The sequence below is a fragment of the Anomaloglossus baeobatrachus genome, chromosome 2 (assembly GCF_048569485.1).
Source record: "Anomaloglossus baeobatrachus isolate aAnoBae1 chromosome 2, aAnoBae1.hap1, whole genome shotgun sequence".
NCBI lineage: Eukaryota > Metazoa > Chordata > Amphibia > Anura > Aromobatidae > Anomaloglossus > Anomaloglossus baeobatrachus.
This window is the reverse complement of record NC_134354.1, coordinates 186,496,145-186,510,956: the sequence shown is the minus strand read 5'-3', so window position 1 is coordinate 186,510,956 and position 14,812 is coordinate 186,496,145. Positions and strand designations below refer to the sequence as shown.

Here is a 14,812-nt window from a genome sequence, read left to right as displayed (position 1 = left end):
AAACCGGTCCGGTGACTAATGCCGCTAGATCCGGTTTTTTTTTTTCCTCATAGACTTGTATTAGTGACGGACTGCAATGGATGGCCTCACGTTTCATCTGTCGTTTGATGAATCCGTCAAAAATTGTTTGTCCGTCAAATAGAGACAACGAGCAAAGTAACGTTTTTTTGTCTATGTCAAAAAAACAGACAGCGACTGATCCATCGCCGTCCGTCGTTTGGTAGAATGGAAGCCTATGGGTGCAGGACCCGTCAAATGACTGAATCCGCCGACGGATTCAGTTTTTTTAACTGAGCATGCTCAGATGGGGTGTACAAAATGCACAGTTTTGGAGTACATTGACATTTCAGTTAACTTCATGACAGTCAAGCTGTCATACATTATAAAGATAAAGTTATGGTTCTTGGTATTCAACAATAAAAAAAACAAACAAAAACAAACTGAAAAATCCGTCACATCAGTTTTTCCACAATCTGCGACGGCTCCATCGAGCCAACGGATTGTGACTGATGGCAAAAAACTGATGTGTGAAAGGGGCCTTAGAACACACCAATAGACCAAAAGTCTGCAGAGTCCGGACTGGGGAGTCTCTTTATAAGGCTGGGGCCACACGGGGACTACTGCGATCCACTTGCATGACACTCGGCTCGTGCTGGCAGTACAGCAGAGCCGAGTGTCATTCGTGTGTCCTTGCAACTGAGGTCCGTTCGTGCGAGCAGACCTCAGCTGCGGGGGGCGGGCGGCACTCAGGAGAGGAGGGAGGGATTTCTCTCCCTCTCTCCTGCATAGCCGGCTATTGCCATTCTCGCACTGCACTCGTGGTACACTGATGTACCGCGAGTGCAGTGCGATTTTTCTCTCGCCCCATTCACTTGAATGGGTGCGAGAGAAAGAGTCTCGGATTACAATCGCGGCATGCTGCGATTGTTTTCTCGGTCCGATTAGGGCTGAGAAAATAATCGCTCATGTGTGCTGACACACAGGCTAATATTGGTCCGAGGGGAATGCCATGTTTTATAGCACTCCACTCGCACCAATTTTCTCGCCGTGTGGCTTAGGCCTAAAGTGCAGTTTACCAAGATATCAGCCAAGTTCAGGTAGACCATAATAAATTACACCTGGATACATTTAAGTATTTTAGTTACCAGAACATTAGATTATACAACAATAAGTACTGACAGTAGAATACCTACCAGTGAAATGCATTGTAATGGAAGTAGACCAATCCAAGGCCATAAAGAAAGGCAGCATTCTGAAAAACAACAAGATTTATTTTTAGTGAAATACACATTACCAGTAAGAATACAGCACTCCAGCGACATTCTTTACATATCTAGTGTCCAAATGTATAAAGCACATCTTGTATTGTATTACCTGACTTCTATCTGAAACTCATGTTATTTTTTTCTCTTCAGTAGGATCATGTGATCTCCTGGAAAGGACATGCCCTTAGTATCTCTCAAGGTATCACCATAGTTCCAGTGTGATGACATAGCATGTACTATGCCACACAAGTTCTCCACATGGGGGAGCAGAAACTCCTGTCACAGTTACTGCTGATGATATGACAGCTCCTGGCACACAGTAACACCACAGAGTCTACTGGCTCTAGCTGCCACGGCTGCACTAACGCATCATATACTAATTGAGCACACAGGAAATTATAACCTACACAAAGTCTGATGAGAAAACTCAAGAGGCTGATCTGCTGGAAACTGTACATGAAGTTCAGAGCGTGAGACAATCAGACGGGAGGTGCAGAGATGGAAATACAAAATAACTAGAGTGCTTCCCCATTAGGCTGCTTTCACACATCCGGTTTTTCCTGTGCGGCACAATCCGGCTCTTTGCAGAAAAAACGCAACCGGTTTTTTTTTTGCCGCCGGTTGCGTTTTTTCCGCATAGACTTTCATTAGTGCCGGATTGTGCCGCATGGCCTTGCGTTCGGTCCGGTTTTTGCTGGATGCGGCATATTTAGCCCATGCGGCGGCCGGATGGAACGTTGCCTGGCATGGTTTTTTGTCCGGCAAAAAAAAAAAAAAAAAAAAAACATTGCGAGGCCTCCGGCCGATGCAGTGCTTTTTCCGATGCAGGCCTATGGATGCCGGATGCGGCAACAACCGCATCCGGCTGCCGCATGCGGTTTTTTGCACTGTGCATGCTCAGTAGCATGCCGCAACCAGCAAAAACCGGATGGGCCACATGTAAAAACTTATGCAAAGGATGCATTTTTTTCGCCGCATCCGTTGCATAGGTTTTAGAGCCGGATTTAGCCGCACTGCAAAAACCGGAGGTGTGAAAGCAGCCTTAACATGTGACATACTTTCATCAGAGCTTAAATGAGGTTGGTTTGGATCAAACTCAAGAGCGGAGCCCACTCCACACCAAACAGATGCCAGCATCTACATATAAGAGCAGCAACTGCACCATTCGCATGCGGCTGTCAATCACTGATCACAGCATTTATATGGAGCGACGGGTCACCATGGCAGGAAGGGCACTGCGCCATTGCTGCCATCTTGGTACAATCAAAGTATACAGTATAAGTGATCGCATGTTCAAATTAAAAGAAGATCTAAAATGGTAAAAAATGAAACAAAGTTATATAATATATTAAAAAAGTGTCATCTACCATGCGTAATTTTCAGCCATGTATGCTGAGTTGAGACGGGCAGCAAGACGTGGTTGACTACATCTTGCAGCCGCCTTCAATAGACGTATATGACCAAAAATTAGGCACAACATAGCACACTGACTGTCTGCATCATTATAGTCAATGGCCCCTTCAGCTCATACGCCTGAATTCTGCTTTGGGTGAGTTTGGACACAAGCCCCAATGGACTCATTAAACGTAGGGGCAAATGCTATGCAGACCCTGCCTAATGCGTGGACACGTGCCTAGCCTGAAAGATACCTAGCTTGACCTTCACTGCGGGCACATATACCTCCAGAACTCAAAACAACAGGGCAGAAACACATATTAGGAGAGCTAAGGACACACATGCACAATTTTGCCCAAGTCATGAGTACCGGCTGTTGTGGTGAAATACTGCGGTAGCAGTGACACTGCTTATGTGAAAGGGTGACGTATGCTGACAAAAAGTGGAGCGCTTACAAGTAGAAGCCAGATATGCCAACCTTTTTCTTGTACACATTAAAAAATTAAAGCAGTGACGCGGTTAATGCCATTCAAATCACCTGCACCAGTATTCATTCTGGAGGCCACTATAGGAATCTGTCAGCACGTTTTTGCAACCTCATCTGAGAGCAGCATGATTTAGGCAAGGAGACGCCGATTACAACAATGTATATTTACTGGGTGCTGCCATTCTGACAGTTTATAGATTTAGCAATGCAGCAGAGCTTAGAAAGCTGCCCCTGCGTACACCAGGCTCTGTATATACAATGTCTATAGACAAGTGAGCTGCTAATCACAGAAGGTTGAGTGTCAGACTGCTGACAATGCAATCCAGCAATAAGATCCTTCAGTTAAAATAATCATTGCAAGTAAACACCTCGGACCTTGATAATAAGAGGCATCACTGAATTCTCTTTGTTAACCCCTACAGCATGCTGTCTTCAGATTACATAGCAAAGACCCGCTGACAGATTCCATTTAAACTATGCATACAGGTATGATTAAACCAAAAACCTGGATTCTAACAATGAAAAAGGTTTTTAAAAACCCGGGGATATCAATGAGAGATGTAAGCCATGATGGCTCGGTTGGGGGGGTCTGTATTTATCACTACCTTTCAATGACAGACAAAGGGACATATTTAGCAATTCTGCCTAATTCTTAGACTCTAATGTTCTAATTCTTTACCTTAGATTAGCCAGTCTTAAAAAAAATTCTATGTTTAAACCACTTTTTAAGATGGTTTACTTAGTGCCAGAAATGTACGCCACAATCGTGGCACTGCAGACCATGTCCTGTTTCCAATACGCAATTCTCCCTTACAAGCTAGGCCATGCCCCATTGTCAGATGAGACACAGAAAGGATCTAAAAAACACACATTGTTACGGGGGGCTGTCTGATAATAAAACCCAAAGGAATATCAGACAGTCAGGGTCCACCGTGCAAAGACTCTGCTGCAGACTATGGCAGAGGATAAGGGGTATATAAGTGTGCCACTGTAAATAATGATAGCACAAGTGCAGAGTGCAATACCTCTGTTAAACTCACAGGAATATAGTTAGGAAATAAAGCAATTCCTCCCTTACTTGGAGGGTGTGTGGTATGGTCTCTGTTAATGGTCACAGAGACAAAAGCAGTGAGTGTGAAATGGCACCTACCTAGGTCCGTTCCTCTAGCGGTGCCAGGAGACGGACAGCAGCACAAGCCGCACAAAGCTCCTACCTGCGTTCGCTCCACTAGTGTGCGAGGACATGAACCACTAGATATGGCACCTGCCTAGGTCCGCTCTTCTAGTGGTGCAAAAGACAGACAGCAGCACAAGCCGCACAAAGCTCCTACCTATGTTCGCTCCACTAGTGTGCGAGGATACGAACAACTGCCAGACGCAGTATAAGGAACGTTACCCTAGCGGCAACGTCCACCTACGAGTAGAATCACAAGGCCCAGCTGGACCATGTGCCATAGGCACCTGCCTATGTCCGCTCCACTAAGATGTAAGTATACGAACCGCAGCCGAAGCTGTAAGGTATAAGAACGCTACCCTGCCGGTAGCGCTCACCTAGCATAGACAGAGAGATGCCTAGAGGGACGTGCACAGAGTGTCTACTCTCATGCATGAACCAAGAGGACTGAGCGCCCGGCGGCATGCGTCAGGATCTTATATAGACTCTGTGCCTCATCCAAGATGGAGGACACCAGAGCCAATCCGCTGCCAGAACGACAGCAATGACGTCACGCTGGCCTATCACCGAGCAAAGCGTCACAAGCACATGACCAGCGACCAATCGGCATAGAAGGTGTCAGAGACACGTGACCACGTGTCACAAGCACATGACCAGCGGCCAACCAGCTCAGAAGGTGTCAGGGACATGTGACCCCGTGTCAGCGATGATGTCACCCGCACATGTGCAATGGCTCCAAGATAGGACTTAGTCTCCAGCGCTTGCACATGTGCAGTAGCAAGAAATCCGAACATAATCTCCAGTGCTCGCACATGTGCAGTAGCAAGAAATCCGAACATAATCTCCAGTGCCACAGCAACCGTAACACATATGGTGCAGATCATGAAAAACGTGTCTGAATTTCAAAATTCTGGTGTGTGAACTTAGCCTGGCAAATCTCCTCACTGCATAAAGTTTGCTTTTGTGTGGTAATTGTAAAACTGATGTTGATCGATAAAATACAGTCATTAGGCAGACATGTCACCCAGAGCTTTGTCGGCAAAGTTGCATGAATTTTGCATGCAAAATGTTCAACTGGCTTTTTTAAAAAAAAAACAAAAAAAAAAACAAAACAATTGCATCACATTCACAACGCCAATGAAAATCTTTAGCTCGGATGTCGCCATGTAGCCCTGAACTAAAGGTAGATTTGCCAAATAACTAATTTAGCAGCAAAACTGACATTTTCTCAAAAAATAAAGTAAACCGTGAACCCTCCAGCTTATCCAAAGATGGATCCATAGAATGCCATCTGGAAATAAGGTGACACCGGAGAAGGCTGCGAGTGCAGTAATTGGTGCGCGATTCACACTGTAAATAAGCGAGATGATTGCCTTTTCAATAGAAACGCTCGGGTGACAGTCACTGTTCTGCTACGATACAGACGGAGAAATCTGATTTTCTAGTATTATGTTTTCAAGTGCACGCACTCCAGCTAACAATGGTAAATCAGACTGAATTCATCTCTAATCAGTAAATTCCTGGGATATTAGGTACATTTACAAACACTGCACTGTTCAACTCATTACAGCATGTAATTAAAATGATTGCTTTAACCCATTAGAGACCAGCAATGCAGACCAATGAGTTCCCCATAAAGAAACCACAGAAAGAACATTTAGGAGCCCAGGACATTACAGATGTAACTGAATAGAAGCAAACGTGGGGAAAAAATAAATTAGTGTTTAAAAAGGTATAAATCTTTGCAGTGATGTACAGAATTGCATTTTCATCAGAGAAGGTATCTCCACGCCATCTGTAAAGCCCTTGAAACAAGGCGATTACTCCTCATTCTAGAATAAATCGCATCTTTCAGGAGAGAACTTTAGTCACATTCATCCTATAAATCATAAGTGTCATAACTACTACTAGATGGTAACTACTCAAATAAACCAAGCAACAGCTATGTCAGCTATGCGTTCTTCCTTGCTTTTTTTAATGAATAAAAGCAAGGAAAAAGCTTCCCAGCAAAGTCTATGAGAATCCTAATTTTCTGTGCACACGCTGCTTTTTTTCTTGCATATTTTGTTGCGGAGAAAAGAAGCCGCATGTCAATTGGTTCTGCGTTTATTGCCTACATTTCTAATATCCCTTGCAATGCTTTATCACTACAGGGGATTATAGCGCAGCTCTTCACCTCACACACGGTGCATATAGCATGGTGTGTGAGGCGCTCGGTAGCTCAGTTGTCCGGGGTGGTCATGGTGACGACCCAGGGTTACTATGGCAGTGATCAGGTCCCTGCATTAAAGGGACCTAATCGCCAGAGAGAGGTAAGCGATTCCTGTCCCTGCCTTCTGAATGCGGAAATCACACTGATAGCAGCATTCAGGGGGTTAAACTGCCAGGAGCGGCACAGGCACTACTCCGGGTGCGGTACAGATACTGCTCCGGGCAGTGAGAGCAGAGTCCCAGCTGTAACATCAGCCAGAGATCCAGCGGCGATTGCGGAGGTACAGCGCCTGAACCCCTGACAAAAAAAAAGCACAAAAAGAAGCAGGAAAAAACTGTAGTGAAAAAACACACAAAAGGTAATAAAAATTGCGCGGGTTTTTTCAGCTGCTTTTTTCCTGCCAAAAACATGCTTTTTTGTGTGCAGAAAACAAGCAGACAAAAAAGCACTGTGGGCTCGAAGCCTAACATCTGAGGAAGGAGCCTGCACACCTGAGAGCTGGAGCAGTTTGCCTATGAGGAGCGGCCTAAATACCTGTGGACATGTGCAGAAGTCTCAGTGAGTTACAGAAATCGTCTGTTTGGAGTGATTGCCTCAGAACGGTGTGTAACACAATGTTACACTAAGGCCCCTTCACACGTCAGTGATTCTGGTACGTATGTGCTAGTTTTTATATGTACCAGAATCATTGACATACGCAGACCCATTATAATCAATGGGTCTGCGCACACATCAGGGATTTGTCACTGACCGTGTCTCCGTGATTGCCGCACAGAGACATGTCCGCTTTTTTTATGGCATCACTGATGTCCCACGGACCACACTATGGTGTGATCCATGAAACACGTACCAGAAAATCACAGACATCAAAAATAAAAAACATTTTCAACTCGTTTTTCCAGCGTTGCTCTGTGCAGCTTCTGCTCTCTGCAGCTCATTACTGTTGTGTATATTTATTATGTATATTATTCAGGTTCCTGTATGTTTGTGTATATTTATTATGTACGACACAGTCGACCCAGAAGTAGCTGCAGAGGTGAGAGAGCGGCGTCCGGATCCTGCACCGTGGGACTCTTAAGCACCACGGACAGCAGGAGTGGGGAAAGGAGAGTTTATGTCCATGTGCAATCATGTAGAACATATCACGGATTGCACATAGACAACCCACGTGTGCCGTGAATCATGGCACACAGAGGGACATATGCGTGTTTAACATGTCAGTGAAAAACGTCTGATTTTCACTGATGTGTGAAACAGGCCTAATGGTGCCATCACTTCTGTCCAGGCCATTTTCATTAGGGTCATTAAATACTCTGCTGAGCCACAATTCAAAAACAATGTCTGATTTTCATTAGCTAATATCCAGAAAATTTAGATTGAAATTTCAATTTTTTTAAGTTTAATTTTATTTCATGATTATTGTGTTTTTCTTACATTAACAGAATAGCATGAGCAATTTAGTCCATGTGTGCATGTTTCAAGGGACAGAGAGAGAAAAGCAGCTTATCGCCCCTAAAAAGAAAAGGCTCGGGAGCTGACATTTCAACTGCTCGATCCTTTTTGTTTGAGGTCATTGTGTATGGAGGCCTTTACTCCTGACTGTAAGGCTATGTGCACACGCTGCACAAAATTTCTGCACCTTGTGGTGGAAAAACGCACCAAACACCTCATGTGGTTTTGGTGTGTTTTTTATGCGTTTTTGCAGCTTTTTTGGGAGTGTTTGTTTTTGCATGCAACAAAGGACAGACAGTGAAAGCCAAGTTGATGATACAAAAAAACGAGAAAAAAAAAAAGCTTTCTTGAGGTCATTTGCTGTTTCAACCGCTCTTGTTTGTTTACATTGTCCTGCTCCTCCTGACATCACATCCTGTTTTAGCCATGCATTTTGTGTTAAAAAACGCACCAAAAACTCAATGTGAACACACCTGCGGATTTGAAGCGTTTTTTAATAACATTTAAGTTGATGAGTGAAAAAACGCTGCAAATCTGGACCAATAATTGGCATGCTGCAGATTTTCTGCATCAAAATAGGCCCAAATCTGCAAAAAAAAAACTGCAGTGTAGGCACAGCACTTCAGAAATCACAGACTTTGCTGACTTCAGAAGAGCACGCATATTTTGATGCAGATTTTGGGGGGAAAAAAAAAGTGTCAAAAACCGCGTGTGCACAAGGCCTTATTCTGTACTTAAGAATACGCATATTCTGGCACAATAGATGCAAATCCAACAAATGCCACATAGTCCCGACAGTATCTGACATCCATGGGGTCCCTTTACAATCTGATGTATGGCATAGTGTGGTCTATAGTTATTCCATACTTCTAAATCTGCCACACGGAAGCAAAAATTACCATTCTGGCATTCTTCAAAAATATTAACCCCTTAACGACCGTGGGCGGTAAAATTACATCCTAGCGGTCACGTTAATGTAACCCGGCTGCTGCCGGCAGCCGGGGGATTTCGGCACACATCTCAGCTGATTTCTACAGCTGAAATCCTAGGTGCATTGCCCCCTGGGAAGTATGCAAATCAAAAAAGGTCCGTGGAGCCTCTGTTAGGAGTCTCGACACAGATCGATCCCCGAGATCAGTGATTGTCTATAGTCTTGCTGGTCTACTAGACATTGCTCCCACCTGGCCAGAATCCTACTCCACACTGATGAGGGGCAATACCCTGAAAAAGCTGTCTGTGGATGGATACCTGGCCTTGGTATTTCCCTTGTCATAGCTTTAAACTCAAAGAGTTGGATATTGACTTAAAGGGCCACTAAATATGGTGGTTATGGTGGTGTCCTTAAAAAGAGCCACTCCTTGGCTAGGTCCTTCCCGGAGGGATATCTGGACATTTTCTTTGTCGACACTCTTAACAGAGGCTTCATGTACCTTTTTTGATTTGTGATTTCTACAGCTGAGATGTGTGCCTGCCATGCACGAGCAGAATCGTTATTCGCCCATGCCTTTTAACCCCTTAAATGGCGCTGTCAATAAGTGACATGGCCATTATAACCGTGATCGCGCTGAAAATTTACTTACAGACAGATACTGGAAGTCACGTGACGTGATTACGTGACTTCCGGTGGTTGCCATGGTAGCACAGGGTCATGTGATGACTCCTGTGCTCACATGACTAACGTCCTGTAAACAAACAGACAAGTACTGGCTCTTACAGGAGATGATCATTTTTCCCAGTCTGAGCAATGGTGCTCTGATCGGGAGAAATTAATGAGCGATCAGATTGCTGATCCTTATAGTCCCCTAGGGGACCTAGTAAAAAAAAAAAAAAGTTCTAAAAGTTTTAAAAAATAAAAAAACCTAAAAGTTCAAATCACCCCCCTTTCGCCCCTTTGAAAATTGAAGGGTTAAAAAAAAATAAAGATACACACATTTGGTATCACCGCGTTCAGAAACGCCTGATCAAAATATAAAATCAATTCATTTGATCGGTAAATGGCGTAGCAGCAGAAAAAAAAAAAAATTTCCAAATGCCAAAATTAACCCCTTCACCCCCGGCCACTAAAACACCCTAATGACCGGGCCATTTTTTGCAATTCTGACCAGTGTCACTTTGACAGGCTATAACTCTGGAACGCTTCAACGGATCCTGGCGATTCTGAGATTGTTTTTTCGTGACATATTGTACTTCATGTCAGTTGTAAATTTAGGCCGATATTTTTTGCGTTTATTTGTGAAAATTTAGGAAATTTGGCGAAAATTTTGAAAATTTCGCAATTTTCAAACTTTGAAAATTTATGCCCATAAATCTGAGAGATATGTCACACAAAATAGTTACTAAATAACATTTCCCACTTGTGTACTTTACATCAGCGCAATTTTCGAAACAAATTTTTTTTCCGTTAGGAAGTTAGAAGGGGTCAAAGGTCATCAGCAATTTCTCATTTTTCCAACAAAATTTACAAAATAATTTTTTTTAGGGACCACATTACATTTGAGGTGACTTTGAGAGGCCTAGGTGACAGAAAATACCCAAAAGTGACCCCATTCTAAAAACTACACCCCTCACACTGCTCAAAACCACATCCAATAAGTTTATTAACCCTTTAGGTGCTTCACAGGAACCAAAGCAATGTGGAAGGAAAAAATGAAAATTTTACTTTTTAACACAAAAATGTTACTTTAGCCATAAAATTTTCATTTTTACAAGGGAGAAAAGAGAAAGTACACAATACAATTTATTGTGCATGTTCTCCTGAGTACGCTGATACCCCATATGTGGTAAAAATCAATTGTTTGGGCGCACGGCAGAGCTCGGAAGGGAAGGAGCGTCATTTGAATTTTTGAACGCAAAATTAGCTGCACTCATTAGCGGACGCCATGTCGGGTTTGAAGACCCCCTGAGGTGCCTAAACAATGGAGCTCCCCCACAAGTGACCCCATTTTGGAAACTAGAGCCCTCAAATAATTGTTCTAGATGTTTGGTGAGCACTTTGAACACCTGGGGGCTTCACAGAAGTTTATAGCGTTGAGCCGTGAAAAGAAAAAAATTTTTTTTTACAACAAAACGGTTGCTTCAACTAGGTAGCTTTTTTTTTCACAAGGGTAACAGGAAAAAATGCACCATAAAATGTATTGTGCATTTTCTCCTGAGTACGCAGATACCTCATATGTGGTGGAAATCAAATGTTTGGACACACAGCAGTGCTCGGAAGGCAAGGAGCGCCATTTGAATTTTTGAGTGCAAAATTAGCTGCACCTGTTAGCGGACGCCATGTCGGGTTTGAAGACCCCCTGAGGTGCCTAAACAATGGAGCTCCCCCACAAGTGACCCCATTTTGGAAACTAGAGCCCTCAAATAATTTTTCTAGATGTTTGGTGAGCACTTTGAACACCTGGGGGCTTCACAGAAGTTTATAGCGTTGAGCCGTGAAAAGAAAAAAAATTTTTTTTTACAACAAAACGGTTGCTTCAACTAGGTAGCTTTTTTTTCACAAGGGTAACAGGAAAAAATGCACCATAAAATGTATTGTGCATTTTCTCCTGAATACGCAGATACCTCATATGTGGTGGAAATCAAATCTTTGGACACACGGCAGTGCTCGGAAGGCAAGGAGCGCCATTTGAATTTTTGAGTGCAAAATTAGCTGCACTCATTAGCGGACGCCATGTGGGGTATGAAGACCCCCTGAGGTGCCTAAACAATGGAGCTCCCCCACAAGTCACCCCATTTTGGAAACTAGAGCCCTCAAATAATTTTTCTAGATGTTTGGTGAGCACTTTGAACCCCTGGGGGCTTCACAGAAGTTTATAGCGTTGAGCCGTGAAAAGAATTTTTTTTTTTTACAACAAAACGGTTGCTTCAACTAGGTAGCTTTTTTTTTCACAAGGGTAACAGGAAAAAATGCACCATAAAATGTATTGTGCATTTTCTCCTGAGTACGCAGATACCTCATATGTGGTGGAAAGTAATTGTTTGGGCGCATGGCGGGGTTCAGAAGAGAAGGAGCGCCATTTGACAGCAAAATTGGTTGGAATCATTAGCGGACGCCATGTCACGTTTGGAGACCCCGTATGGTGCCTAAACAGTGGAGCTCCCCCACAAGTGACACCATTTTGGAAACTAGAGCCCTCAAATAATTTTTCTAGATGTTTGGTGAGCACTTTGAACACCTGGGGGCTTCACAGAAGTTTATAGCGTTGAGCCGTGAAAAGAAAAATTTTTTTTTTACCACAAAACGGTTGCTTCAACCAGGTAGCTTTTTTTTTCACAAGGGTAACAGGAAAAAATGCACCATAAAACGTATTGTGCAATTTCTCCTGAGTACGCAGATACCTCATATGTGGTGGAAAGTAATTGTTTGAGCGCATGGCGGGGCTCAGAAGAGAAGGAGCGCCATTTGACTTTTCAAACGCACAGACGCAGTGCACTGATCGGTCGCTGCAGGACGCACGGTCGGATGCGATAAAAAAAGCGTCGGGGATACGTAAAAAAAAAAAAAAGTCAAGCCAAAAATTGACCATGGATGCAGATACGTTATGTGCATCCCTGATCAGCGCTTGGCGGGATGCACGGACGGATGTGATACAAAAAGCGTCGCAAATACGGAAAAAAGTCACGCCAAAAATTGAGCAGGGATGCCGATCCGTTATCTGCATCCCTAATCAGCGCTCGGCGGGACGCACGGACGGATGCGATACAAAAAGCGTCGTGAATACGGAAAAAAGTCACGCCAAAAATTGACCATGGATGCCGATCCGTTATGTGCATCCCTGATCAGCGCTTGGCGGGACGCACGGACGGATGCGATACAAAAAGCGTCGGGGATACGGAAAAAAGTCACGCCAAAAATTGACCATGGATGCCGATCCGTTATCTGCATCCCTGATCAGCGCTTGGCGGGACGCACGGACGGATGCGATACAAAAAGCGTCGGGGATACGGAAAAAAGTCACGCCAAAAATTGACCATGGATGCCGATCCGTTATCTGCATCCCTGATCAGCGCTTGGCGGGACGCACGGACGGATGCGATACAAAAAGCGTCGGGGATACGGAAAAAAGTCACGCCAAAAATTGACCATGGATGCCGATCCGTTATGTGCATCCCTGATCAGCGCTTGGCGGGACGCACGGACGGATGCGATACAAAAAGCGTCGGGGATACGGAAAAAAGTCACGCCAAAAATTGACCATGGATGCCGATCCGTTATCTGCATCCCTGATCAGCGCTTGGCGGGACGCACGGACGGATGCGATACAAAAAGCGTCGGGGATACGGAAAAAAGTCACGCCAAAAATTGACCATGGATGCCGATCCGTTATCTGCATCCCTGATCAGCGCTTGGCGGGACGCACGGACGGATGCGATACAAAAAGCGTCGGGGATACGGAAAAAAGTCACGCCAAAAATTGACCATGGATGCCGATCCGTTATCTGCATCCCTGATCAGCGCTTGGCGGGACGCACGGACGGATGCGATACAAAAAGCGTCGGGGATACGGAAAAAAAAGTCACGCCAAAAATTGAGCAGGGATGCCGATCCGTTATCTGCATCCCTGATCAGCGCTTGGCGGGACGATGGACAGGGGATACGGAAAAAAAAAAAAAAAAGTTATACTCACAGTACCCACAGGACTAGCAGGAGGATCAATGACCAGAAGAGCTGCAGAGGAACAGATGGCAGAGAGATGGACAGCTTTACAGGAGCAGCAGGCAGATCAGCAGAATGCCCAGGAAGGACCCAGCGATGGACGCAGATGTGATCAGGCCGGTGAAGACAGGTAAGAGGACGTCGGGGGAGAGCAGAGGGGGACAGGGGGGGGAGAGCAGAGGGGGGGGGTGAGAGCAGAGGGGGGGCTGAGAGCAGAGCGGGGGGAGCAGAGGGGGAGGGGGGAGAGCAGAGGGGGAGACCGGAGAGGGAGCTGCAGAAGCAGAACAGAGATAATGGGGGAGGCAGTCAGAGGGGGAGGGGGGGGGGGGGTTGGGGGGAGCAGATCGCGGGGGGGCACGGCAGGGGCTATCACGGCAGCGCGCAGGGGCACCACGGGAGCGCGCACGGGCTGCAAAGTGAGCACAGTACTCACGTGCAGCAGCAGCAGCGGCGGCGGCAGCAGCGGCGGCGGTGGCGTGGTACCACAAGTACCAGCCACTGCACGCTGCAGACATGTTGGGGGAGGGCTCGCAGCGGCAGGGGGCATATCGCAGCAGGGAGGCAGATGGCAGCAGGGGGCAGATTGCGGCAGGAGGCAGATCGCAGCAGTGGGGCACATCATGGCAGAGGACAGATCGCAGCAGGAAGCAGATTGCAGCAGGGGGGCACATTGTGGCAGGGGGGCAGATCGCAGCAGAGGGGCAGATCGTGGCGGGGCGCAGATCGGGGGGACACATCGGCAGGGGGCAGGGCCATCACAGGAGCGCGCAGGGGCTATCAGGCGCGCAATACTCAAGTGGGGCAGGAGCGGCGATCGGGCGGCGGCAGCAGCGTTGTGTGGTACTACAAGTACCAGCCAGTGCACGCCGCAAACATGCTGGGGGAGGGCTTCCCATTCCCAAACCAACACAGGCCTGGGGAGGGCGGCCACCTCCAGATCAGACCGCCCCACTGCACACTGATTGGAGCGATTGCGCGTCATAGCACGATCGCTCCAATCAGTGCTGCAGGGGCTGGGGGCGGCATGTTTGAGGTCCACCTATGATATGCTGCAGCAGCTGCGGCATCTCATAGCTGGATCTCACAGGATCGCACTAATTCGGGCATTATTTTTGCCGAAATTAGTGCGATCGATGTGGTTGGCGGTTCAGATTTGAACAGCCAATCACATCGA

The 14,812-nt window shown here is 45.8% G+C and overlaps 1 protein-coding gene across 4 annotated transcripts in view; it reads right to left on the bottom strand.

Annotated features, from left to right (window-relative positions):
• Positions 1-14,812, bottom strand: part of KDM6A (lysine demethylase 6A) — a 209,778-nt gene that overhangs the window by 105,588 nt on the left and 89,378 nt on the right. For all 4 annotated transcript variants that reach the window (XM_075335539.1, XM_075335541.1, XM_075335540.1 and 1 more), the window contains exon 5: positions 1,194-1,252. In XM_075335539.1, the coding sequence (XP_075191654.1) occupies positions 1,194-1,252 (59 nt within the window). The remainder of the gene's footprint in view (positions 1-1,193; positions 1,253-14,812) is intronic.